Source organism: Rhinatrema bivittatum, chromosome 4 (assembly GCF_901001135.1).
Source record: "Rhinatrema bivittatum chromosome 4, aRhiBiv1.1, whole genome shotgun sequence".
In the NCBI taxonomy this organism is placed as follows: Eukaryota; Metazoa; Chordata; class Amphibia; order Gymnophiona; family Rhinatrematidae; genus Rhinatrema; species Rhinatrema bivittatum.
The window spans coordinates 289654935-289682112 of record NC_042618.1 but is presented as its reverse complement, the minus strand read 5'-3'; the positions used below and the strand labels follow the sequence as shown (position 1 = coordinate 289682112).

At 43.1% G+C, this 27178-nt stretch overlaps 1 protein-coding gene across 2 annotated transcripts in view; it reads right to left on the bottom strand.

The window, feature by feature from the left end:
* The window catches only part of ABCC9 (ATP binding cassette subfamily C member 9), a 976112-nt gene that overhangs the window by 395159 nt on the left and 553775 nt on the right, over window positions 1–27178 (bottom strand). For both annotated transcript variants that reach the window (XM_029600177.1, XM_029600176.1), the window contains exons 23-24: window positions 25880–25976; window positions 15474–15748 (exon numbers count right to left, since the gene is read on the bottom strand). In XM_029600177.1, coding sequence (XP_029456037.1) covers window positions 15474–15748; window positions 25880–25976 — 372 coding nt within the window. The remainder of the gene's footprint in view (window positions 1–15473; window positions 15749–25879; window positions 25977–27178) is intronic.

The window sequence follows — 27178 nt, the reverse complement described above, 5'->3', positions numbered from 1 at the left end:
GCCTTGGGTAAAGCCATGCTGACTTTGTTCCATTAAACCATGTCTTTCTATATGTTCTGTGATTTTGATGTTTAGAACACTTTCCACTATTTTTCCTGGCACTGAAGTCAGGGTTAGATCCCGTGATAATGTGCAATACTGTATTGCACACAGCACTAGCAGACCCCAATTTCCATTAACCCCGCCAAACTCTTCCCACTTGAATACAAATTTCTATTTTGCATATGCAATGTGTGATGTGCTGTCTATCGCATGCATTACGGCATCATCATGCACAATAATGCCATAATGCACGCAATAACACCCTAACGTGATTTGAAAAATTACCCTCTCAGTTTGTAGTTCAATTAGCTACTATTGCGTTAAAAGAACATTTTTTTCTATTTGATCAAATTTTTTACAAACAAATTAATGGCACTGTCATGCGTGCCAGCATGGCTCCTTCCTTAGGGGTAGATTTTATAACATGCGCGCGCCCTACTCAGCATGCACATGTACACCTGTTTTTATAACTTGCGCACGCAGGCACATGCAAGTTATAAAATCAGGGGTCGGCGCACGCAAGGGGGTACACAATTGTGCACCTTGTGCATACAAAGACACGCTGCCTTCCCCCGTTCCCTTCACCTAACCCCACCCCTTCCCCTAACCTTCCCCCCCTACCCTACTCTAACCCCCCCTGATTTTTATTTTACCTTTTGCACCTGCCTCTGGGCAGGCACAAGTTTTGCATGCTGGCAGTTTGCCGGCACGCGATCCTCCGACACAGCAGTAATGGCCGCTGTGTCGGAGGCCTCTGGCCCCGCCCCTGCCCAGCCCCCGGGCCACCCCTCCCCGCCCATTTTTGCAAGCCCTGGGACTTACACGCGTCCCGGGGTTTACACACATCGCCGGGCCCTTTTAAAATAGGCCCGAAGCGCGTAGGGCTTTGACAATCTGCCCCCCTTAGTATGCATTTACATGTCACGATTTGATGACATTTTATTCTTCTGGAATGGAACTATTTCTGAATCAGAGCTTTTTTCTAAATGGATCAATACTCAAGACCCTCATTTACAGTTTACAAGTCAGTATAATTCTCATGAAATTTCATTTTTAGACTTACTGGTTAGAAAAGGGAATAATAAATTACAGTCTACAGTTTTTAGAAAAAGTACAGACAGAAATTCTTTATTACATTATAATAGTTTTCACCTACAAAACCTACGCAACAATATACCTGTAGGACAGGTTTTAAAATTGCGCCATTTATGTAGTACCACTCAAGAATATATTAAACAAACATCCGTCTTGTCTAAAAAGTTCCTTAATCAGAATTATCCATCAAAATTAATTTAAAAAGCATATGAGAGTCTATATGCAGATCAATATCTATTTTTAACAAAACAACTATGCTGAACTTCAGAACATCCAATGTGTGTTATCTCTTACTCACGCAGATTTTTTTCAAATTCAGAATATTATGTTTGAAAATTGGCATGATTTATAGCTTCATTCTGCATTTCTCGCTAAACCCTATTTGCTCACAAAAGAGGCCCTAATTTGCATGAAAAATTAGTTTCTACTTTCCCAAAATTATCTTCAGATAACAATGAGAATTTAGAATAACATAAGTGTGGGCATTGTGTGGTATTCATAAATGTGTTACAGATTAAAGTTTATCATCTCTTTTTGAAGATTCATTTTAAATTAAAAATGCATTATACCTGCAACACAGCACAAGTTATCTATGCTATCACATGTCCTTGCTCAAAACTTTATATTGGCCAGATGAAACTACCCATTAAAACCGACATTATACTACTTAAAAGTTGTAAACGAACTCAGAAATTAGAGTCCCAACTTGTAAAACATTGGCTTGAATTTAATCATAGCCTTGAACAATTAAGTTTTTTCATGATTCAACAACTCCCATTTGGTAAAGGTGGTAACATTTCCCTTATATTACAATGTCGGGAGCAGGAATTTATTTATAAATGGTAAACATTGCAACCATCTGGGTTGAACACTATTATCGAATGGGAAGCTTTCTTTTAGTTTTTGTATTTAATTAAATAACTACTTCTGTTACCATGTTTATTTTTTAATTTACTAAATTTATTATCTGATGTCATTCTCATTTCAACATTTAAAAATAACTCTGAGAATATGTTTGCTTAGATACGTGACATTTACCGAGATAAGCTTTTTCAGATTTCAATTGACTTGCTCTTTGAAATCCTTATAGTATGGCTATTTACAACTGTTTTTACAATTATTATTTTTTATTTTCAGATTAAGCAAATACAATATTTTTTTTATATATCATTGTAGATATTGGTATAAAATTTTCAATGCAACATGTGTATAAGTATAAACCCAATGTAAAAGCTTGCTCTGCAATATAAAACTTTCCTTTAAAACAGAGTTTTTTATACTTTATAATATTTCTATATTATTATAGGCTGATTTGTTGGTTTTGGATTAGTATCAGAGTAGCAAAACAAATGCCATCTCCCCCTGAAGAAGCCGACAGCTGTGAAACAATTGGGCTCTTGTTTGGGTTCTTGCTCTGAATAAGAATATTTAATTCTGTTGATTTGCCACAGGGTAAGAAGAAGCATTGAGGTTTCCCATTTGAAAAAGGAAACAATCTTCTTTATTTGCCATTTGAATCAAACTTTTTGCACCAGTGAACTATGGGGTAGATTTTACAAAATTACGCACACGCGTACTTTTGTTCGTGCACCAGGCGCAAATAAGAGTACGCGGGATTTTAATAGATATGCGCGTAGCCATTAAAATCCGTGATTGGTGCGCACAAGGCTGAGCAAAATCAGCAGCCTGTGTGCGCTGAGCCGCGCAGCCAGCCTCCGCTCCCTCCGAGGCCGCTCCGAAATCGGAGCGGCCTCAGAAGGAACTTTCCTTCCGCCTCCCCCCACCTTCCCCTCCCTTCCTCTACCTAACCCCCCCCCCAGCCCTATCTAAACCCCCCCACCTTTATTCCAGAAGTTACGCCTGCTCGGGCTGGCTGCCGGCGCGCCATGTCCCGGTCCATGGGACTGGTCCAGATGCCACGGCCATGCCTCCCGGAACACCCCCTGGCCGGAATCACGCCCACAGCCCTGCCCCCGGAATGCCCCCAGATGACGCGTTGCCGCGGCATGCCCTCCAACACGCCCCCCACCCAGGAAAGCCCCGGGACTTACATGTGTCCCAGGGCTTGCGCACACCGCCGAGCCTATGCAAGATAGGCTCGGCGCACGCAGGGGGGGGTTTGGGGTAGGTTTTCGGGAGTTACGTGCGTAACCCTTTGAAAATCTACCCCTATGTGAGCTAAATTTGCCAAACTTATAAAGCTCGGTGCATGTCTACGGAATTACTTACAAACAACAAGCTACACGCTGAAAACATCAATATGTGAGCTAAATATATAGACACGAAAAATCCAGTGAACTCTTATTCATGCTTTCTATATTTGCGAGCTATTTAAGACATTTGTCCCTTCTCTATAGGTGGGCCGCCTAATAGGTCGAGGTGAAGGGTTAGTGGTGGTTTTGTGTTTAGGGGCCAGTTTCACATGTAGAGTGAGATGTATGAACAGCACAGTACACCTTGGTGAATATTTGAAATCATTTGGAGTGAGGAAAGTCTAACAAAGATGAAATTTTGTATTATGTTCTCTCACTCTAGCATGATGGTACCCTGTTATAGAGTCCATTTTTTGATATATCTGAATATTGTGTTGTTTCTATAATTTGTTGAATATCTATTGACCTGCTAACGATCTTCAGAAATTACAGTCTTTAAAGTAAAATTTCAAAGTGTTGTCACACATAAAAATAGCATATACAAGCATAAGTAGCAAGTGCACTTGTATATTCTATTTAATAAAAGTCAATACTATGGGGCGGATTTTCAAAGGGTTTCGCGGGTATATTACACACATAACCCCGAAAACCCACTCCTGCGCTCGCCGAACCTATTTTGCATAGGCTTGGCGACGCGCGCAAGCCCCAGGATGCGCGTATGTCCTGGGGCTTGAAAAAGGGGGTGGGGAGTGGGTGGGGCAGGTCGGGGGCAGAGCCTCCAAGCACAGCGGCCATTTGCCGCTGCAACGTATGCCTGCCCGGAGGCAGGCGCAACTTAAAAGTTAAAGGTAAGGGGGGGGTTAGGTAGGGCTGGGGGTCGGGTTAGGTAGGGGAAGGGAGGGGAAGGTGGGAGGGCGCAAGGAAAGTTCCCTCCGAGGCCGCTCCGATTTTAGAGCGGCCTCAGAGGGAATGGAGGAAGGCTGCACGGCTCAGCCCGTGCAAGTTGCACAATTGTGCACTCCCTTGCACTCGCTGACCCTGGATTTAATAATATGCACATGTAACATACCTCTAAGAACTAGGGCAGAGAAATGTTGAATCACCATTGTGACATGAAAAGACTGACAATAGAGTGCTGTCTCTTTAAGAGCTGAGGGGGGGGGGGAAAGGAGATTCAAAATTGGATTGTATTGAGCATGTGCGAACAGATCACTGCTCAGCCTGAACAGAGTTCCTGCCCTGCTTTGAACTAATAAATATTATCTGTGCTGATTAAGGTGAGCAGCCCTCTATAATTGTATTCATGTGTAATGTATTTATGTTAGTTAACATTGTTTTGAGATGTATTGAAGTTGTTTTTTTACTTTACCTAAAGAGATTTATAAAAATTGGATTGTATTGAGCATGTGCGAACAGATCACTGCTCAGCCTGAACAGAGTTCCTGCCCTGCTCTGAACTAATAAATATTATCTGTGCTGATTAAGGTTCTCTTTTCTGGAACCCTGCTGTGGACGACTTGGGAGTAGTTGAACTGTGCCCTGTCAGGATTTGAAGCTCTTCTTTCGGATAGAGGCTGCTGTATTGTGGATTTGACAGTTGAAGCAAAGAGCAGTACTGACGCCCTCTTCAGCTCTAAATTCAAATGGACACACAGTAGGATACAATCTGGGACTTTGCTTGTTCAGAGACTGCTTAAGGTCGGGTGCTATATCACATGCTGATTCTGGTTGAAATATTTAACATGAGTTTATGACAAAGTTGAGTTTTCTCTTGTACTATATACATGTGTTTATATGACAAATGCAGATGCTTAGGAAGTGAACAGATTTATTTCAGTCATTCATTCCAGTAAAGATAAAACTGTTACTCACTAAAGAGCGTGTGGATTCATTTCTGATACTGGGTTGGGAATCAAAGTGCAGGTTTCAGACACAAGGAGTCATAAAGAAAATTGAACTTCAAGGGTTACAACAAATTCTGGCGCCCAACGTGGGGCGGTGTTTTTTTTCTTCTTTCTTCTCTCTGTCTGACCTGCTACTGAGCGACCCAGCATCATTAGTGAAGTGAGCACAGTATTCTCTTTGTTTCTTTCTCATACAAAATGGAGTATTGCAAGAACTATGATTGTATTCCTGATAGATCTGTTATTCTGAGTTCTGTAAATCCTGAAATATCTTTAGCAAGTGTAGAAGATGCATTAAGCCCAGCGGGTGTAGTTACAAAATTGAAACGTTTAAGAGCTGAGTCATCTGATCAAGTTTTGTGTGAGTTTGAAGAACCGCTTTCTATAATTATTTTAGAAAGAATGAGCTTAAAAGGGGAACTGGACAGTCAGTGGATAATTTTACCTGTCTTAGATGAGACAGTATCAGAACAGAATGTTGAGTCAATGTCCCCTGAAGCATGCACTGACCCACTAGTGAGTGACATACTTTTAGATATGACAGATCGACTTCAAGAAGAATTAGCATATATAGCTGACAGTCATAAAATCAATATTCAAGATCTGAGAAAAAGAACATCCACTCTCATGATTGAGAGTTTGGGGTCACAAGAAAAAGAAACACGAGATATGGATCAATCACCCCAGAATATATTGCAGACTCCAGTTAAAAGCCGAAAAAGAGTCCCCAAGTGCCAGGATGCTATGCTAACCCAACATCCTGTGGCAGTCAATTCTTCTCAATATTCCATTCCACCAATTTCTATTCCTGCGGATGTTTCAAAGGTTATAGTGGAGCATGTGATCAAAACTCCTAAGGAAATGGGCGCAGAGTTGAATCATACGTACTACAAAATTAAAGTTTTCTCTGGAAATGTCCCTACACCGAGTAATGAAGGAGACTATGAAACTTGGCATATTCAAATTAAGCAATTACTGCAGGATCCAGATCTCACCGCAGGTGCAAAAAAAGGAAATTAATTGAAAGTCTCCTTCCTCCAGCTTTAAATATTGTCTCTTACATAGATAAAAGCGCCACAGCAGAGCAGTGTTTAGAGGAACTGGAGAAGGCATATGGCAGTGTAACTAATGGAGAGGAATTATTTTTTCAATTTATTGAAAATTTCCAGAATGGCAAAGAAAAATCTTCAGACTATTTGAGAAGGCTTCAGGTCCTGTTACAAAAAGTCGTGGAGCGGGGAATTTTCTTTGGGCTCGCCCCAGACAGGCAATTACTACAACAGTTTGTACGTGGGTGCTGGGAGGATACCCTGATTACCCGACTGCAATTGAGGGACTTATTAGAGAGCCAGTCGAAGAAACTGCCACAGTACTCGGAGCTGCTATTTAAAATCAGAACGATTGAGGAAGAAAGAAACATGAAAGAATCTAGGAGGATACGTCAATTGGGAGTTACCCAGATTAAACCTGTAAGCAGGACTTACCTAGCAAATGACATAAGCATTGCTCAACATATGACACCAAAGGCAAGTGAGTTTAAGGTGGGATCTGAGTTGGGAACATTTTCAGGAGAAGAAGATAATGTTTTGCTCGCGCCATTGATCACTCATTGTAGAGCTGCCAATTCAGAAATAGTAAATAGCCCTGCTGCAAACAGCATGATGCGAAGAAACTCTTGGATAGAGAAGATGCCTCAAAAAGGGAGGCATCATCCCAAGATACTTTCATTTTGCTATAACTGTGGAGAGAATGGACACATGATGGGAGAATGCATCAATCCTGTAAATGCTGCTCTAGTCCAACAGAAATTGCGGGAAAAATTTGAAAAAAAAAAAATACCCAGCATTAGGCAGGTTTCAAATACTCCTTTAAACTAAAAAGGTGCTTTTGCGAGGGGCAGACAAAGGCACCAAATGCAATTCAGATAAGTCCCAAAAGAAAAATATCCAGTGATCATATCCCACCATGTCCTCTACCAGATGATGTTTTGAAACGCCTCGTGGGAAAGGTTTGTTCTCAACCGCTTATTTGGATGGTGTGCAGTGCCCTTGCTTAGTGGATACTGGCTCTCAAGTGACGTGCATAACACAAACCTTCTATGAAGACTATTTATCACATTGGAAGCTATACCCGCTAGAAGACTTACTTTGTGTTACGGGTGCAGGAGGTCAACCTGTTCCTTATCTGGGGTATATTGAAGTTGAAGTACAGTTTCCCAAGGAGGCCTGTGGAAGTGGGAACAAATATTCTGTCCTTGCTCTAGTCTGTCCCGATCAAAAGAACAAACCCCTGCCTTTAATAGTGGGAACGAATATTCTCAGACATCTAATACATGACTGTAAAGAACTGGCTGGCCCAAATTACCTTAAGGAGTTAGCCATGGAGAAAAATTGGGTAACTACATATCAGACCTATGTTTCTCATCAAAGTTCCAATCAAAGAGTTACTAGGCCAATGATGGCTAGATTGACCAGCACCAGACCAATAGTGTTCGAAAGGGATGAAGCGAAGGAAGTGGAATGCATTCTGAGAATGCCCAGACATGGTCAGAGTTTGTCCATATTGCTTGAGGCTTCAGAAAATTATCCTCTACCCGGAGGCTTACTAGTACAACCTCAACTCATCCGAACTGGCAGTAAGTCGCACACAAAGGCTAGGGTGCTATTGAAGAATATATCGGATTGTAGCATCAGTTTGCCTCCTAGAAGGACATTGGGTGTAGGTGAGCCAGTCGATATAGTGAGGACCATGAACGTTACAGGCTCGACCTATAAGGATGGTGCTAAACTAGAATCTATTGGAGAGGGTAACATGGAGTCTGAGAAGGTGTTGCTAGACTTCGGAGATTCTTCAATATCTGAAGAGTTTAAACAGCATATAGAAAAGAGAATTAATCAAGAGGCAAAAGGAGCATTTTCCTGTCATGACCTTGATATTGGATGTATTCCAGGAATAATGCATAAAATCACCCTGTTGGATCCAACTCCATTTAAAGAGCGCACACGTCAGGTATCCCCAGCTGACTTTGAGGATCTCAGGCAGCACCTGAAGGAGCTATTAGCCACAGGAGTGATTGAGGAATCTGATAGCCCTTATGCTTCACCTGTGGTATTGGTTAGAAAGAAGAATGGTACCTTGAGGATGGTTGTTGATTATCGTAAATTGAACAACATAACCAGAAAAGACTCCTATCCGTTGCCTCGAATTGAGGAGACATTCACTCTCCTATCAGGTAGCAAGTGGTTCTCAGTACTAGATCTCAAGAGTGGGTACTATCAGATTGAGGTAGAAGAAATGGATAGGCCTAAAACTGCATTCACCACGCCCTTTGGAAACTGGCAATTTAAGAGAATGGCTCAAGGACTGACAAATGCTCCAGCAAGTTTTCAAAGAATGATAGAGAAAGTAATGACTGATATTAATCTACATGAAGTTGTGGCCTTTTTGGATGATCTTATAATATTCTCGGACACACTGGAAGAGCATGAGGACCGATTGATGAGGGGGTTACAATGACTGTTGAAATGCGGATTGAAGCTCTCTCCATCTAAATGTAAATTCTTTCAGAAGTCAGTGAAATATTTGGGTCATCATATCTCAGAGAAGGGGGTGCTCCCTGATGAAGAGAAAATTTCAGCCATTACTAAGTGGCCACAACCTAAAAACATTAGAGAGCTGCGATCTTTTCTAGGATTTGCGGGCTATTACCGAAGATTCGTGAATCAATACTCACGCTTGGTGAAGCCGCTCAGTAATCTGTTGGTGGGACTAACAAACAGTCGAAAGGATAGGAAAGAAGCCTGGATTCAAAGTCAGCAGCTATTGGGTACGCAGTGGACCTCAGAATGTCAGAAAGCATTCGAAATTATAAAGGAAAAACTCATGGTTGCCCCTGTGTTGGCTTTCGCAAATTGGAAGCTACCTTATGTATTACACACTGATGCCAGCACTACAGGGCTAGGCGCTGCACTTTACCAAATTCAAGAAGGAAAACTGCGAGTGATTTCATATGCCAGTCGTGGGCTCACTAAAAGTGAACGGAATTACCCTATCCACAAATTGGAATTTTTAGCCCTTAAATGGGCAGTTTGTGAAAAATTTCATGATTATCTATATGGTGCAGAGTTTAAAGTAGTGACAGATAATAACCCTCTGACGTACGTCCTGACGACTGCTAAACTGGATGCCACAGGTCATCGATGGTTAGCATCCCTCTCCCTGTACAACTTTGACATCGGATACAAATCTGGTAAAGCCAATATAGATGCTGACGGGTTGTCTAGGAGACCACATGATCCTGAAGAAGATGATGAAGAATTTTTGAAATATGAGGAGAGGGTTGCCAAGATGCTATCTCGTGTGAAGACAGATCAAGAAGGAATGGACACTCTATCTAAGGTAATATGTAAGGCGGCATTCCAGAAGCATGATGTCTCTATTTTGACACATATTTCAGAAGATTCGGGAGACTACGACACTCCCATTACACCTCATTCTACTTCCAAGTTTGAGTGCAGTCCTGGTGCCTTGGTGGAAATCTTACCTGCAGGAGGAGATGCTGTTCCAGATGATTTTGATGACCCGGACCTGTGGCCTGGACAACCCACCCTACCTGGGTTTACCCTGGGTGACTGGAGAGTGTTCCAGAGGGAAGACCCATGTTTATCCCAAGTCATAATGATGCTGGAGAGAGGTGAGAAATTTGAAGATCGAGACAGGAATCGGGAGCATCCAGAATCGCGATTATTCTTCAGAGAATGGCAAAAACTATGTCTTCAAGAGGGAGTACTTTTCAGAAAAGTGATGAGGAGTGGAGGACCACACCAACAACTTGTGATTCCAAGAAAATATCGTCAGAGAGCTCTGGAGGGGGTACATGATGAAACTGGCTATCTGGGTTGTGAACGGACCTTGGACTTAGCACGTGCACGTTTTTATTGGCCGAGAATGGCACATGGGGTAGAGCAATGGGTGAAGACATGCGAAAGATGTGTGCGGAGAAAAGCTAGGGCAGAAAAAGCAGCCCCCTTGGTAAATATAAAAGCTTACGCCCCCATGGAGCTAGTTTGCATTGACTTCCTCACCTTAGAGCCTGACGACAAGGATACACGAAATGTTTTGGTAGTCACGGATCACTTTACTAAGTATGCTCAGGCATATCCCACTAGAGATCAGACCGCAAGAACTGTTGCTGTTACCCTGTGGGAGAATTTCATCTGCCACTATGGATTTCCAAAACAAATCCATAGTGACCAAGGAGCCAATTTTGAATCTGAATTCATTTCAGAGCTATGCAGAATAGCAGGCACTAAATCCAGAACCACTCCATATCACCCTCGAGGAAATCCCATAGAACGCTTCAATAGAACCTTAATAGAAATGTTGGGTACATTAGAGGATAAGCGTAAGGAACATTGGAGAAAATATGTTCGGCCACTAGTACATGCCTATAATTGTACTCGGAATGACAGTACTGGAATGTCTCCGTTTTTTCTCATGTTTGGAAGAGAACCTCGACTTCCAATAGACTTATGCTTCGGCATCAGTCCAGTGGGTCATAGTGCTAAAACTCATCACCAATATATACGAGAGTTACGTCAGAGGCTGAAGTATGCATACGAGCTGGCTACTCAGGAAGCTGAGAAACATCAACTAGCCAACAAACGCAGATGGGATGCGAAAGTAATGCCATCCTCAGTGGAAGAGGGTGATAGAGTATTGGTCAAGAATGTGAAGTTGAGGGGCAAGCACAAATTGGCTGATCGGTGGGAGTCTTCAGTGTATATTGTGGTAAAACAAATTGAAGGTATACCAGTCTATGTGGTGAAGCCAGAAACAGGGGATGGACCCGAAAGGACGTTACACAGGGATCTACTGCGCCCCTGTGGATTTATTTCTGGAAGAGAAGAGGCTGATATTCACTGTGAACCATTCAATAGTACCAAGCAATTGATGAAAAAGCAGAAGGAGGACGCTGAGGATAGTATGGATGGCTCTATCATGGAGAGCGGAAGTTCAGATCCAGCTGAACTGGAAGAGAGTCCAATTACTGGTGAAATTCAGTCAAATGGAACATTAAATCCTAATGCGGAGGAGTTTCATCCAGAGTCATGGGAAGAGGATCCTGTGGAAGTTAGTATACCAGTAAATCATAACAATTCATGCGATTTGAACAGCTCAGTCAATGAAGAACAGCATGCATCCTCCTCGGGGAAGAGGAAAACTCTTGATGAATCAATGACCAAAATAGGACTTCTACCGTTACCTCAAAGATCGCAGAGACCAAGGAGACTGCCTAGTAGATTTGATGACTTTGAAGTGCAATTGCCCAAGGGGTTGCACAGCCACAACATATTGAGACAGTCATATTCAAGGAATCCATTAGAGGCGTGTATATCCATGCAGCAACTAAGTAGTATGATGCAAGAGATATTGAGCAAACAAACAGAGTTAATATATAAGCTGTGGACATAAATACCTGCCGGGGACGTCAGGTTTTAGGAGGGGACCATGTAACATACCTCTAAGAACTAGGGCAGAGAAATGTTGAATCATCATTGTGACATGAAAAGACTGACAATAGAGTGCTGTCTCTTTAAGAGCTGAGGGGGGGAAAGGAGATTCAAAATTGGATTGTATTGAGCATGTGCGAACAGATCACTGCTCAGCCTGAACAGAGTTCCTGCCCTGCTCTGAACTAATAAATATTATCTGTGCTGATTAAGGTGAGCAGCCCTCTATAATTGTATTCATGTGTAATGTATTTATGTTAGTTAACATTGTTTTGAGATGTATTGAAGTTGTTTTTTTACTTTACCTAAAGAGATTTATAAAAATTGGATTGTATTGAGCATGTGCGAACAGATCACTGCTCAGCCTGAACAGAGTTCCTGCCCTGCTCTGAACTAATAAATATTATCTGTGCTGATTAAGGTTCTCTTTTCTGGAACCCTGCTGTGGACGACTTGGGAGTAGTTGAACTGTGCCCTGTCAGGATTTGAAGCTCTTCTTTCGGATAGAGGCTGCTGTATTGTGGATTTGACAGTTGAAGCAAAGAGCAGTACTGACGCCCTCTTCAGCTCTAAATTCAAATGGACACACAGTAGGATACAATCTGGGATTTTGCTTGTTCAGAGACTGCTTAAGGTTGGGTGCTATATCACATGCTGATTCTGGTTGAAATACTTAACATGAGTTTATGACAAAGTTGAGTTTTCTCTTGTACTATATACATGTGTTTATATGACAAATGCAGATGCTTAGGAAGTGAACAGATTTATTTCAGTCATTCATTCCAGTAAAGATAAAACTGTTACTCACTAAAGAGCGTGTGGATTCATTTCTGATACTGGGTTGGGAATCAAAGTGCAGGTTTCAGACACAAGGAGTCATAAAGAAAATTGAACTTCAAGGGTTACACACGCACAAATCTACACCCACGCGTAGTTTTTAAAATCTGGCCCTATGTGTATATTTTTCTTTTCATGTATACATTTTACTCTGGGAAAAAGGGCAGGGTAGGAGTAAGCTAGGGACGTTCCAGTATGGGGTTCAGAATTACGTGCACTCATCTCTATTTTGTAAGAGCTATACCTGCATATGTTAATTAAATAGATTGAAAAAGTATTCATGTACTAAAACATAAGCCCACACTTTTGGAGCAGAAATGCATAGTATTTAACAACTGTGCAGCTCCTGCCTACGGTATGTCTCATTATGCACAAATATTTCCAATGCAAGAAAATGCATTCTTTCTCTACCTATTTTATAAAAAGAGGAAGGTATTTATAAAGAATGCACATATCCAATTTTGAAAATACTTGCACATATACCTGAAATCACCAGTTCGCAGATACCTCTGCCAGTTCACCTAAACCAGGGGTGGCCACTCCAGTCCTCAAGAATAACAAACAGACCAGGTTTTCCAGATATCCACAATGAACATGCATGAGATAGATTACCATGCCCTGCATCCATTGTTTGCAAATACATCTCATGCATGTTCATTGTGGGTATCCTGAAAACTTGGTTTTGTGTTTCTCGAGGACTGGAATTGGTCATCTCTGACCTAGACCGTCTATCACCCTGAACTCCAGTTCACCAAGACCTCCCACCCAAAAGCTTCAGACTTGTGTGAGTCAATTAGTAAGGTGTAAAAGTGTATAAGTTCCATAATTCATACCCATTTAGGGGTAGATTTTAAAAGGTGTGCGCGGTTCCTGGCACACTCATATGGACACGTGGATTTTATAACATGCGCACACCAGCACGTGCATGTTATAAAATCCACGGGCCGTGCGCACATGCACACCGGATATTATAATCCGCATGTGAATGTGTGGGCGGCGCACACAGGGGGAAATTTTAGTAAGTTACACAGCGATGTAATCAGGCCTTCCCCCGTTCCTTCACAGTCCACTCCAATTAAGGAGCGGACTGGGAGGGAACTTCCCTATCCCCCTGCCCAACCTTTCTTCCCCTTCCCACCCCAACCCTTAACCCCTACCTACCTACTCACAAATTTTGTATTTTCTTACTTACTGCTCCTCTGGAGCAGAAGTAGTTTATCCTGGTCGGCCTCTGTGCCGCCCAGTCCCTCCCCATCCAGACCATGCCCCCGGCCCACCCCCTTTTTCAGGACTCGGCAACTGTGCATATATCGGCCCTTATGAGCGTGGCCGGGCCCTTTTGAAAATGTGTACAGTGCACGCAGGGCCCGGCCATGCGCATAAGTACCAATATTTGCGTGCGTGGCCATTTTAAAATTCAGCCGATATCTCTTACAAAATAGAAACTACCACATATATTCCTGAACCCCACCTCCAAACACCTCATGCCCACTCCTTTATTTCCAAGTAAAATATAAGCATTAAATGGAAAATACATGCATAGCTTGACATTATAAAATAGTAGGGATGTGAATCGTTTTTTGACGATTTAAAATATCGTCCGATATATTTTAAATCGTCAAAAATCGTTACAGGCGATATATAATAGGAATTCCCCCGATTTATCGTCAAAAATCGTAAATCGGGGGAAGGGGGAGGGGAAGGGGGAGGGCGAAAAAACCGGCACACTAAAACAACCCTAAAACCCACCCCGACCCTTTAAAATAAATCCCCCACCCTCCCGAACCCCCCCAAAATGCTTTAAATTACCTTGGGTCCAGTGGGGAGGTCCCGGTGTGATCTTCCACTCTCGGGCCACGTCTGCATTAATGGCGCCGGCGCTACCTTTGCCCTGTCATATGACAGGGCAAAGGTAGCGCCGGCGCCATTTCGGTTCCTGTCCCCCGACGTCAGAGCGCAGAAGATCGCTCCCGGACCCCCGCTGGACCCCCAGGGACTTTTGGCCAGCTTGGGGGGGCCTCCTGACCCCCACAAGACTTGCCAAAAGTCCAGCTGGGGTCCGGGAACGACCTCCTGCAGTCGAATCATGTTGCCGTACGGCCGGCGCCATTTTGCACAAAATGGTGCCGGCTGTACGGCAACACGATTTTGCACAAAATGGCGCCGGCCGTACGGCAACACGATTCGACTGCAGGAGGTCGTTCCCGGACCCCCGCTGGACTTTTGGCAAGTCTTGTGGGGGTCAGGAGGCCCCCCCAAGCCTGCCAAAAGTCCCTGGGGGTCCAGCGGGGGTCCGGGAGCGATCTTCTGCGCTCTTGACGTCGGGGGACAAAAAACAAAATGGCGCAGGCGCTAACTTTGCCCTGTTATATGACAGGTAGCGCCTGCGCCATTTTGGCGCTGGAGGCCCGAGAGTAAAAGATCACACCGGGACCCCCCCCCCTCTGGACCCCAGGTAATTTAAGGCATTTTGGGGGGGGTTCGGGAGGGTGGGGGATTTATTTTAAAGGGTCGGGGTGGGTTTTAGGGTTGTTTTAGTGTGCCGGTTTTCCCGGCACACTAAAACACGATTCAAACGATATTTACAAACCTAAAACCGCGACGATCCGATTCCCTCCCCCCCCCCCAAGCCAAAATCAATCGTTAAGACGATCGATGATACAATTCACATCTCTATAAAATAGTATATATACATGTACATGCTACTAATGCATGAAATCCCTTTGAATATTTATTCCTTTTTTAGATACTCCATGTCATTTTTGATCTGGTTTGAATCTGAGCCCATAGTTTTAAAAAAATGTTTTTTCTCACCATTTTTTCAAATATTACTAAATTTGCAACATTCATATTTACATTTAAAGATGCCATAGAGAATGAGATAGAAACACTGATTTTTCTTCACCTAACCCCTCACTATCTTTGCTTACCTCATCCATCCCTGTGATGTTTCTAGTAATGTTTGCTGTGCTGTTCATGAGACCGGAAAACTCTGATGATTTATTGGTATTAGATGTCCAGTTAGCCAGCCAATAGTCTATGGCCACAATGACAGAGTGCTTCAAGAGCTTGGAGAAGATCATGAGAAACAGCAAGAGAAAGCCTCCAGAGGTCAGGTATCTCCAGCAGGTCCTCCAAGGCATTTTTGTTCTAAGTCTCATCACTGTTGACATGTTATCATCTTCATCTTCCTCCTCCTCCTCCTCTGTGGACCACAGACTTGATTAATTTAATTGATGTTATTGCAGCAGCACACAAACTTTGTTTAGAAAAATGCACTTACTTAAGCATGTCAGCTCTTCACAAAGGGGTAGATTTTCAGACCGCGCGAATAGGCGTACTTTTGCTGGCGCATCAGGCGCCAGCAAAAGTACGCGGGATTTTAGTAGATACGCGCGTAGCCGCGCGTATCCGCTAAAATCCTGGATCGGCGCGCGCAAGGCTATCAATTCCGTATAGCCGGCGCGCGCCAAGCCGCGCAGCCTACCCCCGTTCCCTCCGAGGCCACTCCGAAATCGGAGCGGCCTCGGAGGGAACTTTCTTTTGCCCTCCCCTCACCTTCCCCTCCCTTCCCCTACCTAACCCACCCGCCCGGCCCTGTCTAAACCCCCCCTTACCTTTGTTGGGGGATTTACGCCTCCCGGAGGGAGACGTAAATCCCCGCGCGCCAGCGGGCCACTAGCGCGCCGGGCCACGACCTGGGGGCGGGTCCGGAGGGCGTGGCCACACCCCCGGACCGCCCCGGGCCGTAGCCACGCCCCCGGGCCCGCCCCCGGAACACTCCCGGCACGCCCCGAAAACGCCGTGACGACAGGGCCCGCCCCCGACATGCCCCCCTTGGAGAACCCCGGGACTTACGCGAGTCCCGGGGTCTGCGCGCGCCGGTGAGCCTATGTAAAATAGGCTCACCGGCGAGCAGGGCTCTTAAAATCCGCCCCAAAGTGTTTATATAATCATTCTGTTTTCTGAAAACATTCCAGACTTGGCTCTTTTCATGCTATTCCTTAGCAGCAATAAATATTGAAGAAAAGTACTGTTTTGACATCTTTTTAACTATACTATTCATCTAAATCTCCCCAAGACTTGCCAAAAGTCCCTGGTGGTCCAGCGGGGGTCCTGGAGCGATCTCCTGCACTCGGGCCATCGTCTGCCAGTATTCAAAATGGCGCCGATAGCCTTTGCCTTTACTATGTCACAGGGGCTACCGGTGGCATTGGTCGGCCCCTGTCACATGGTAGCAGCACAAGATGGCGCCGGCCGTCCATTGTCCCTACCATGTGACAAGTCTTTGGGGGGGGGGTCAGGAGGGGGGGGTTTATTCGTTAGTGATACGTTGTATTTGTGGGGGTTCACCATATATTTCATGACCCCCAAGAATACAACGAATATATGTTGCAAACGAATGCACACCCCTATCGTGCACTAGTCAAAAGAAAATTCTTTTAACTGCTGGTAGAAATCATGCAGCTGTATCCAAGTCTATGGACAATGCTATTGCAGTTCTCATTTCTTTTACATCTCTCCCCCCTCCCCCTTTCCCTCTTCCTTCAATGTCTACTTCTCTCTTACAAAGTGTAGTAGCTGCTAGTACAGTCATAGGATCTCATTCCAAGCAACTACAAAAATAGTTTATATCCTTTATCCCATTAGAGCAGTGGAAGGCCATCCCCATTATTACTTCTATCTTCTTTTCTTCTACCCAAATGTTGAGTCTTCCTTCCTCAGCCTTTTTTTTCACCCCTATTTATTGATTCAGAGAGAACACATTTCCAATGTTTCCTCAATTCTCTTAATTCTTTCTACTGACTCTTGAACAATTTTCAAAGCCTGCAAACTAGCAGTTCTGGTATCAAACTGCATTGCAAAATCAACTTGGAAATTATTGATCTGCGAGTTCTGAAAATGCAGAGTCAGAAAGAAGGATAGTGAAAAGAAAGGTGAGAGACAAACCTCTGCCGATCTACTCCAATTGGGGCTGAGAGAAAATTGAGAAAGAAGGGATAGAAGCAGAAAAGGAGATAAACAGGAATTGGGGAGGAGAAAAACATAGCCCTGGATTTGTCAATAGGCATCATCCATTATGTCTGTGCATATGAGCAAATATGTAGAGGTAGCAGGTTGGCTAAGATGTGCTGCATTCCAGCTCTGCTGAATCTCATTCAGTAGAGAAGTGCCCTCTGCTAAAAATGGGAGGGATAAACATACCAAAAAAGCTTAGGGGCAGCACAACCTTAACCCCACCTCGAAAAACAGGCCCATAATATGAAAAAGAGAGTTTGAGGAGATGGAAATGGAAGAAAGAGAAGGTAGTTTAATATGGAAGAGACAGAGAAGTGAAGATGAGGAGAAACAATGGAAAGACAGAAGAAAAAAAGATGGAAAAGTAGAAGGAGTAGCAAGATTACATGTCATGAAAGGATGGTAATGGACAGTTAGACAAAAAAGAGAGGGAGTTTGTTGAGTGATAGAAATATAAAAAGGGATGGAAGGATGGGAGAGAGAAAGGATGAATATAGAAAGTGAAATGAAGGGGTGAGGGAGATAAATAGGTGGAAGGTGGAGATAAGAGAGTCAAATAGAGGTAGAGGGGATGGGTTAAAAAGTGATGAAAGATTGGGAAGTGGAAGGGTTGGAATCTAAGTGGAAAAGAAATGGCAAAAAAGCAAGAGGGTTGAAGAACAGAAGGGGACAGAGATCTAGAGAAGAGGAAAATGAAGAAAAAATTATTAAAAAATCTCATTCAGTAGTAATTAAATACCTTTAGAGCTATAGAATCTTCCCTCACACATCTACATGCAGACTATGAAGTAAATATTCAATAAGCTGGATAGCGCTGATATAGCCAGCTAAATGTAAATAGACAAAAAAGATCTAGAATTTCTAAACCTAAAAAAACGTGACCAGATAAGTATAAATATTAGGATAGAGCTGGATAGAAATTTACCCCTGGATTTATCAAAATGCATTATTAATGCATTGATAACGCCCATGTTAAGAAAAAGGAGTCTGTTTAGGGAAATTTTAGAATTACTGCATCACATAGTAACTTACCACTTTGCATCAATAGTCTCATGTGGTGCAGTAAACTTTTCTCACCCTGCAAATGTGTGTGTGTGTGTGTGTGTGTGAGTGAGTGAGAGAGAGAGAGAGAGAGAGAGAGAGAGAGAGAGAGAGAGAGAGAACCTATCTACAAGGCCCTCATAGTAGTCAAGTATTTATATATCTATAGGAGGGCCATCTAACTGGTCAAGGTGAGGTGTTGGTGGTGGTTTAGGGTTTAGGGGCCAGTTTCTCATGTAGAGTGAGATGTATGAACAGCACAGTATACCTTGGTAAAGATTTGATATCATCTGGAGTGAGGAAAGTCTCACAAAGATACCATTTCTACTATGTTCTCTCACCCTAGCTTGATGGACTCTATAACAGGGTACCATGAAGCTAGGGTGAGATAACATAGTACAAAATACTGCATGCATTAACACTAGGGATGTGAATCGTGTGATCGATCGTCTTAACGATCGATTTTGGCTGAGTGGGGGGGGGGGGGGAATCTGATCGTCTTCGTTTTTTAGGTTAAAAAAATCATTTTATCGGAGGAGGGGGGAGGGCGGGAAAACCGGCACACCAAAACAACCCTAAAACCCACCCCGACCCTTTAAAAGAAATCCCCCACCCTCCCGAACCCCCCAAAATGTTTTAAATTACCTGGGGTCCAGTGGGGGGGTCCCGGTGCAATCTCCCACTCTCTGGCCACGGCTGCGTTAAGAGAAATGGCACCGGTGGCCCTTTGCTCTTATCATATGACAGGGCAAAGGTAGCGCCGGTGGTATTTTGGTTCCTGTGACCCGGCGTCACGAGTGCAGGAGATCGTTCCCGGACCCCCGCTGGACCCCCAGGGACTTTTGGGCAGCTTGGGGGGTCCTCCTGACCCCCACAAGACTTGCCAAAAGTCCAGCAGGGGTCCGGGAGCGACCTTCTGCACTCGGGCCGTATTGCCAATATTCAAAATGGCGCCGGCGCTACCTTTGCCCTCACTATGTCGACATAGTGAGGGCAAAGGTAGCGCCAGCAAAAAAGCAAGAGGTAGCGCCAGCGCCGGCGCCATTTTGCAGCCATTTTGCAGCGCCAGCACCATTTTGCCCTCACTATGTCGACATAGTGAGGGCAAAGGTAGCGCCGGCACCATTTTGAAGATTGGCAATACGGCCCGCGTGCAGGAGGTCGCTCCCGGACCCGCGCTGGACTTTTGGCAAGTCTTGTGGGGGTCAGGAGGCCCCCCCAAGCTGGCCAAAAGTCCCTGGGGGTCCAGCGGGGGTCCAGGAGCGATCTCCTGCATGCGTGACGTCGGGAGCCAGGAACCAAAATGGCGCCAGCGCTACCTCTGCCCTGTCACATGATAAGGGCAAAGGGCCACTGGCACCATTTCTCAACGCAGCCATGGCCAGAGAGCTGGAGATCGCGCCGGGACCCCCCACTGGACCCCAGGTAATTTAAAACATTTTGGGGGGGGTTCGGGAGGGTGGGGGATTTGTTTTAAAAGTTCGGGGTGGGTTTTAGGGTTGTTTTGGTGTGTCGGTTTTCCCGCCCTCCCCCGATTTACGATTTTTAACGATTTAAAAAAAACAAAAAACCACGACGATCAGATTTCCCTCCCCGCCAGCCAAAATCGATCGTTAAGACGATCGATCACACGATTCACACCCCTACTGTAGTGTCTACATCTAACACCAGACTAACATTTTGCACCTGGCCAGACATAAAGGTGTCCCAAGCCTGGTTGTATCACTGGATGCTGAAAAGGCCTTTGATAGGCTATCTTAGTTTTTCTTGCTTGAAGTTTTGAACCATGCTGTCATCCCAGACAGGTTGCTAGTATTGATTTGAGCCATGTTCACAAGACCTAGAGCATGTATTATCATTAATAGCTCTCTCCTTTTTTAAAATATTTCACACAGTACTAGGCAGGAATGCCCTCTGCCTTCACTTCTTTTCAAACACCCAGATATCTGAGGATTTGGGTTTGAAGGGAGAGATCTGAGGACTTCCCTATACATTGACAATATTCTTGTTTGCATGACACACTTATAGAAGTCTTGTCCAGCCTTTTTGGAACTTCTGACTATTTATGGTGTGTCATACTTTATGGGTATAAGGTTAATTTTGACAAGTCTGAACTTTTCCCAGTTGGTGCTAAAGTAACTGTCTATCAGCTTTTTTAGATCAAAGGAAGGCTTTAAATATCTGGGTGTTTTTATTCCTAGTAAGTTCAAGGATCTTTATTCAAAGAATTATGGTACTTTAACTGAGGGAATGAAACAAGATATACTGGACTGGGAAAATGTATCAGTGCCTTGGGCAAGCAGAATTAACCTGCTAAAAATGAATATGCTTCCTTATATTATTTCAGCATGTCTCTTCACTATCCCAGCTAGTATTTTCTTTTCATGGACTTTCATAGATCCATTACTAAATTTATATGGCAGCACAGATGGGCTAGGATCAGACCTAGCCGGCTATGGTTACTAAAGGGTCAGGAAGGTATGGCTGTGCTTAATTTGTGATTATATTATTGGGCAGCCAGACTGGTCAGCCTGAAGATCTGGCTCAATAATTCTGATGCATCTTAGCTAGAGTTAGAAAAAGAGCAAGCTATTCAGTTAACTGCTGGTACTTCCCTTCTTCCCTTCTGATTTTTCACATTGTAGACACATTAGCAAAGCCAGTCCTTTGCAGATCTGAAAGTAGATGTTCAAATTTTTGGGTATGATGTTCTATCCTCTATAGCCCCTAAAACTCTCTGGATATACTTTTTCTCCAGCTTTTAAAGAATGGAGAGACAATGTTCTTGTTTATATCACCCACCTCTGGGAATATAGGGGTAGATTTTAAAAGGTTGCGCGTGGGCGTACATGTGCACGTGCTACCTGGCGCACGCACATGTACACCCGATTTTATAACTTGGGCATGGAGGTGCACATGAATTATAAAATCTGGGGTCAGCGCGCAAAGGGGTGCACAATAGTGCACCCCTTTGAGCGTGCCGAGCCGCGCAGTCTTACCCCGTCTCTTCCCCCTAACCTGACCTTCCCACCCCTTCCCCTAAGCTTTCCCCCCCTAGCCCTACTCTAACCCCCAAAAAACCTTTGTTGTACCTTTTGCACCTTCCTCCGGGCAGGCGCAAGTTGTGCGTGCCGGCCAATTGCCAGCACGCGATCTCTGACACAGCGGCAAATGGCCGCTGTGCCAGAAGTCACTGACCCCACCCCCACCCCGCCCCAGACCACCCCAGACTGCCCATGCCCTGCCCCTTTTTGCAAGCCCCGAGACTTACGTGCATTGCCGGGCCTTTTGAAAATAGGCCGGACGCACGTAACCTTTTGAAAACCGGCCCATAATGTTTATCAGACCCTTCAATGGTTAAAAAAGGATTATGATCTTAGTCCTAATTCATATGTCTACTATTTGTAATTGAGACTAACATTGGTTGGTTGGACTTGACCAAATCACTCAGGCCTCTGACTGATATGAAAGATTTTTGATAGATGTGCATTCTTCTGCCAAAAGTATGACAATACCATACCATGGAATATTTGCTGCTAAGTTTTAGAACAGTGACCTCACATTCCCTTATCAATGTTTGGAATGAAGACCTAGGCCTAGGTTTAGACCCCATAACTTTGAAAGCTATCTTGATTTCTGCTTCCCTTATATTCACTTGTGATAGATGGGTTGAGATTATGGTTAAATTGCTACATTAAACTTATCATACTCCTATTTCTTATGTTAAACTTTTTTCAGATGCAAATACCACATGGAAAGATTGTGGTGAGACTAGTATGTATTTGCATATGCAGTGAATCTGTGAAATTGTTCAACAGTTCTGGTTGGAGGTTGCACAGAAAGTAGCCGACATTTTATGCATTTCAGTTCACATTATACATTATTGGACCTTCTTTGGACAATGGGATGGGTCATTGGTTCCTGTTAAAAACAGGGCCTTGGTCAGGCAGCTGTTGTTGACAACTCTCTTTACAATTGCAATCTTTTGAAAATCTAATGGAAAATAAAACGGTGAATGTCATAATGCCTCTGTATCTCTCCATAATGAGGCCATACGTGGAGTACCATGTGTAGTTCTGGTTGACACATTTCAAAAAATCAATATGTGTATTGAAAATTGTACAAAGGGAACCGAAATGATAAAGGGAATGGAATGGCTCCTCAATTAGGAAAGGCTAAAGAGGTTAGTGATGTTCAGCTTGAGAAAAGTCAGCTGAGGGGGGATATGATAGGGGGTCTATAAAATCAAGAATGAAATAGAATGAGTAAATATAAATTGGTTATTTACTCTTTCAAAAAATAAAAAGACTATTAGACTAGAGTACACTCCATGAAGTTAGTAAGTAGCAAATTCAAAACAAATTGGGGAGAATTCTTCTTCATTCAATGCACAATTAAGCTCTGGAAGTCATTGCTGGAGGATGTGATTAAGGCAGTTAGCATAGCTGTGTTTAAAACAGATTTGGACAAGTTCCTGGAGAAGAAGTCTATAAACTGTTATTAAGTTAGTAGACTTAGGGGTAGATTTTAAAAGGTGCACACTTGCGTGCATGTTATAAAGTTGGTGGGCCGTGCACACATGCGCGCCTGATTTTATAATCCATGCGCACATGTGCGGGTGGTGCGCGCATGGGGGCCTAATTTTTAAAACGTACATGCAGTGACGAGATCAGGTCTCTCCCAGTTCCCTCCCAGTCTACTCCAATTAAGAAGCGGACTGGGAGGGAACATTCCAACACACCTACCTAACCTCCCTTACCCTTCTCCTCTCCTCCCCACCCCCTAAACCTAATCTACCTTATCTTTTTGTTTTTATTTTGTAAGTTGTTGCTCCTCTGGAGCTGAAGCAACTTGCGCGCGCTGGCCAACTGCCAGTGCGCGCTTCCTCTGCACAGCAGCAAATGGCCTGCACCATCCTGCCCCCATACCGCCCCTTTCCATGGGGCTGGCACTTCTGCACATAACTGGGGTGACGAACATGGCTGGGCCCCTTTGAAAATGCACGCAGTACGTGCAAGGCCCAGCCACACATGTAACCCCTGTTTTTTACGCTCGTGGCCCATTTAAAATTTACCCGTTTGGGAATAGTCACTACTTATCACTGAATGATAGCAGCATGGGATCTATTTACTGTTTGGGATCTTGCCAGGTACTTGAGACCTGGATCAGCCACTGTTGGAAACAGGCTTGATGGACCTTCGGTCTGATCCATTATGGCAATTCTTATGTTCTTAATCCTTGGTGTGCTCAGGTATGCAACATAGCAGATATTGAAAAATTAAAGGTATGATCTTAAAGAGGAGAATTTCAAGTATGATAAAGTATGGGACTTCTATCTCCAGTAGGGATGTGCATTCGTTTTAGATGAAATAGGAAATATATAATTACATATAATATATAATTCAGACCTTTCTATGTCTAATCATATTTCTAACATTACAAAAAAATCTTTCTTCAAATTACATCTATTGAAAAGAATTTGACTGTTCCTCTTTCTTCAGGATTTTTGTACAGTTCTACAATCTTTGATATTCTCAGGTCTGGACTATTGCAACGCACTACACTTAGGTCTATCTGATTCTGCAATTTATCCATTACAATTAATCCAAAATTCAGCCGCTCTGATTCTTTCAAGCACTTCTCGTAGAAAAGTTTTATTCTCTTTTCATTGGTTGTCGGTTAAGTACAGAATTCAATATAAAATATTGACTATCATCCATGCTCTTATTTACAATGCATCATCAACATGGCTTTGTACTAATCTTCGTATTTATAAACCTGCTAGACAACTTAGATCTATTTCAAAAAGTCTCTTAGACATAAACTGGCCAGATTTGAATTAACCAGAAAAAGGGTTTTTTCAATAGCTGGCCCTATTCTGTGGAATTCACTTCCTGATTCTCTTTGCCTTATACCTTCCACACAACAATTTAAGAAAACATTGAAAACTTACTTATTTCAGAAAGCTTATAGTACACTGATCAATTCTCAAACATAAAACATCCATACAGCACCTCTACTCTCTTCATCACTGACCGACCCCCCCCCCCCCCATTCAATCCATCTACATAATTTGCAATATTATGAAGGCACCATGTTTGGTCTATTAGTGTTTGGTTGAATTTTATGTAATTTATTTGTTTATTTAATTATTTTTTATCTTTATTGTAATCTTATTTCTTATGTATGTTTATTGTTAACCATTTTGATTAATCCTCAAATTGTAAAAGCGGTATATAAACATTTTTAAATAAATAAATACATAAATAAATATAGATGATATTTCCTATTTCATCACAGTTCGGGGGGGTCCTGAAATGATAGGAAAACCCACGAAATTTCATGTGGTTTTCTTATTGTTTTGGGGGGGAGAAAGGTCACACAGAAAAAAACACCCCCAAACCCACCCCAACCCTTCAGATCTAATTATTTACAATCCCCCACCCTCCTGACCCCCCCCCCCCCAAAAAAAAAAACTTGCCTAAAGTCCCTGGTGGTCCAGTGGGGGTCCCGGGAGTGATGTCCCACTGTCGGGCCATCAGCTGCCACTAATCAAAATGGCGCCGATGGCCCTTTGCCCTTACCATGTGACAGGGGCTATCAGTGTCATTGGCTGGCTCCTGTCACATGGTAGGAGCAATGGATGGCCCACATCTCTAATCTCCAGGTCTGCAGCTCTAAATAAAGCTGCTTTAGTTTCTTTACTTTTTTTATATGGCATAGATTGCTGTATATTATATCTGCTGGCTGTAAGCTTTTGGACTTGTGACCATATGACTGCTTTTGTCTGTTGTAAATGATCTTTGTTGTTATTGAATGCTGTAAAATTCTATAATAAAGAGTTTTAAAAAATGGTCATAATGTTGTAAAGTCATTGGGTGAAGCATATTTGAAATGGGATAATGGATAAAGGACAATATTGAAATGAAACCACTAATATAAAATCAAGAAAGCACTGAAGTACAGAGGTTAAATTTTGGGCAGCTAGCCAACAAAAGGAGCTCCAGTGGAGACACATGAAACCAGAGAGGAGATGATGTCACTCTTGGGAAAATCTTACTGTTAATTTTAGTTTCAAGGGATCTAGTTGTTGGGGGTAGGGTACGGGGCAGGTGGAAGTAATTAGGAAATTGAAAGAAAAATGGAGAGTGAGTAAGAGAGTGAGTGAGCGACAAAACAGAGCCAAGATTTTAGACCAGACAGCCTGAGATTCAATACACCAGATGATTGTTGTGTTTACATTATCACAGTGCATTTTTCAGAAGAAGCAGTATACCTTCATCCTCATTCTCCATTTGTGCTTTGGCTTCTCTTGAATACATGGCTCTCCTGAGAGTTTTTCTTTCCAAAGTTGTTTGGTCTGCTTCTGTATCCTGTAAGAATACTTTGTATCAGTTCAATTGATCAAAAGGTGTTTTTTCATTTCATATCACCAGAGACCAAAGAAGAGATTAATTAGGTTAAATAAATATACTAGATATAATTACAATTTGTTTGGGTGTTTTTTCAATAAAACAACCCTGGAATTCTTGAAAGAAAATAACTGGGAAAGTATGCTATGTCACCTAAAAAAAGATTTTTATATTGCATTATAATGTCTTTAAGTACTGATGAATGGTACATTTACAGAAATAGTGTTTTTAAGATTACAATAAGAAGTATTTGAATTTGGGTTGGGTTTAAATAATGGAATTACTCATACCCCTTCCAAGGCCTTAAGACTACCTCAAATGACCACCTGATGATGCATGAAACAGAGGAGAGGGACACCTTATGTCGTGGAAAAATTGTATTATTATATTTTATTATAGAGCCCGACTCCGGCCGAGTTTCGCCAATTAAGGCTGCATCAGGGGCTCAAGTTGCTTCAGATGATTATGAAGCTACATAAACATTCTTTTATGTAGCAACAGAGTGTCAAACAAAAGCCTTAGTTGTGCGAGCCACTCACACTGCTTCAAAAATGAAGTGTGTCAGTCTAGATATTTGCTTATCTGCATTACGCCTTAGGGTTGTATGACTAACTCCTTGAAAATCAGAAATTCGCCAATATATAATTCACTGCTTACAGTGTCTTTTAAACAGTCTTTTAAACACTGTAAGCAGCGAATTCTGTATTGGGACAGTGGTACAGAACACTACCAGATTTCTTCTGATGAGTTGCCACTGAAGATGCATGGGAGGAGGCTGTTGGCCTGTCACCTGACTGATGGAAGGGGCCATGGACTCAGCTTGGTAAAAATGTTACCCTTTTCAACCCCTTTACTAAAGCTTCTTCTTTGAGTCGCAGAAATGATCCCCAGGCTGGTACTGCCACCCTTCCCTGATGCTAACATATCGTGATGTTACATACCAGCATTTGTCAGGTGCTCCAGGGTCTTCCTTCAACTTATGGCCTTTCTGCAATGAATACACTAAGGATAATGCCAGTCCTCCCTTACTTTATAGTGCCTCTAGGCCATGGATGTGCTGCGTGATCTACTCTCTGCATCTTTGGAGGCTACTACTTCTCCTGGCACTAGAGCTGAGGTTGAGGGTTGACTATGATAAAAAAAAAAAAAAGGCCAGGAGTGTC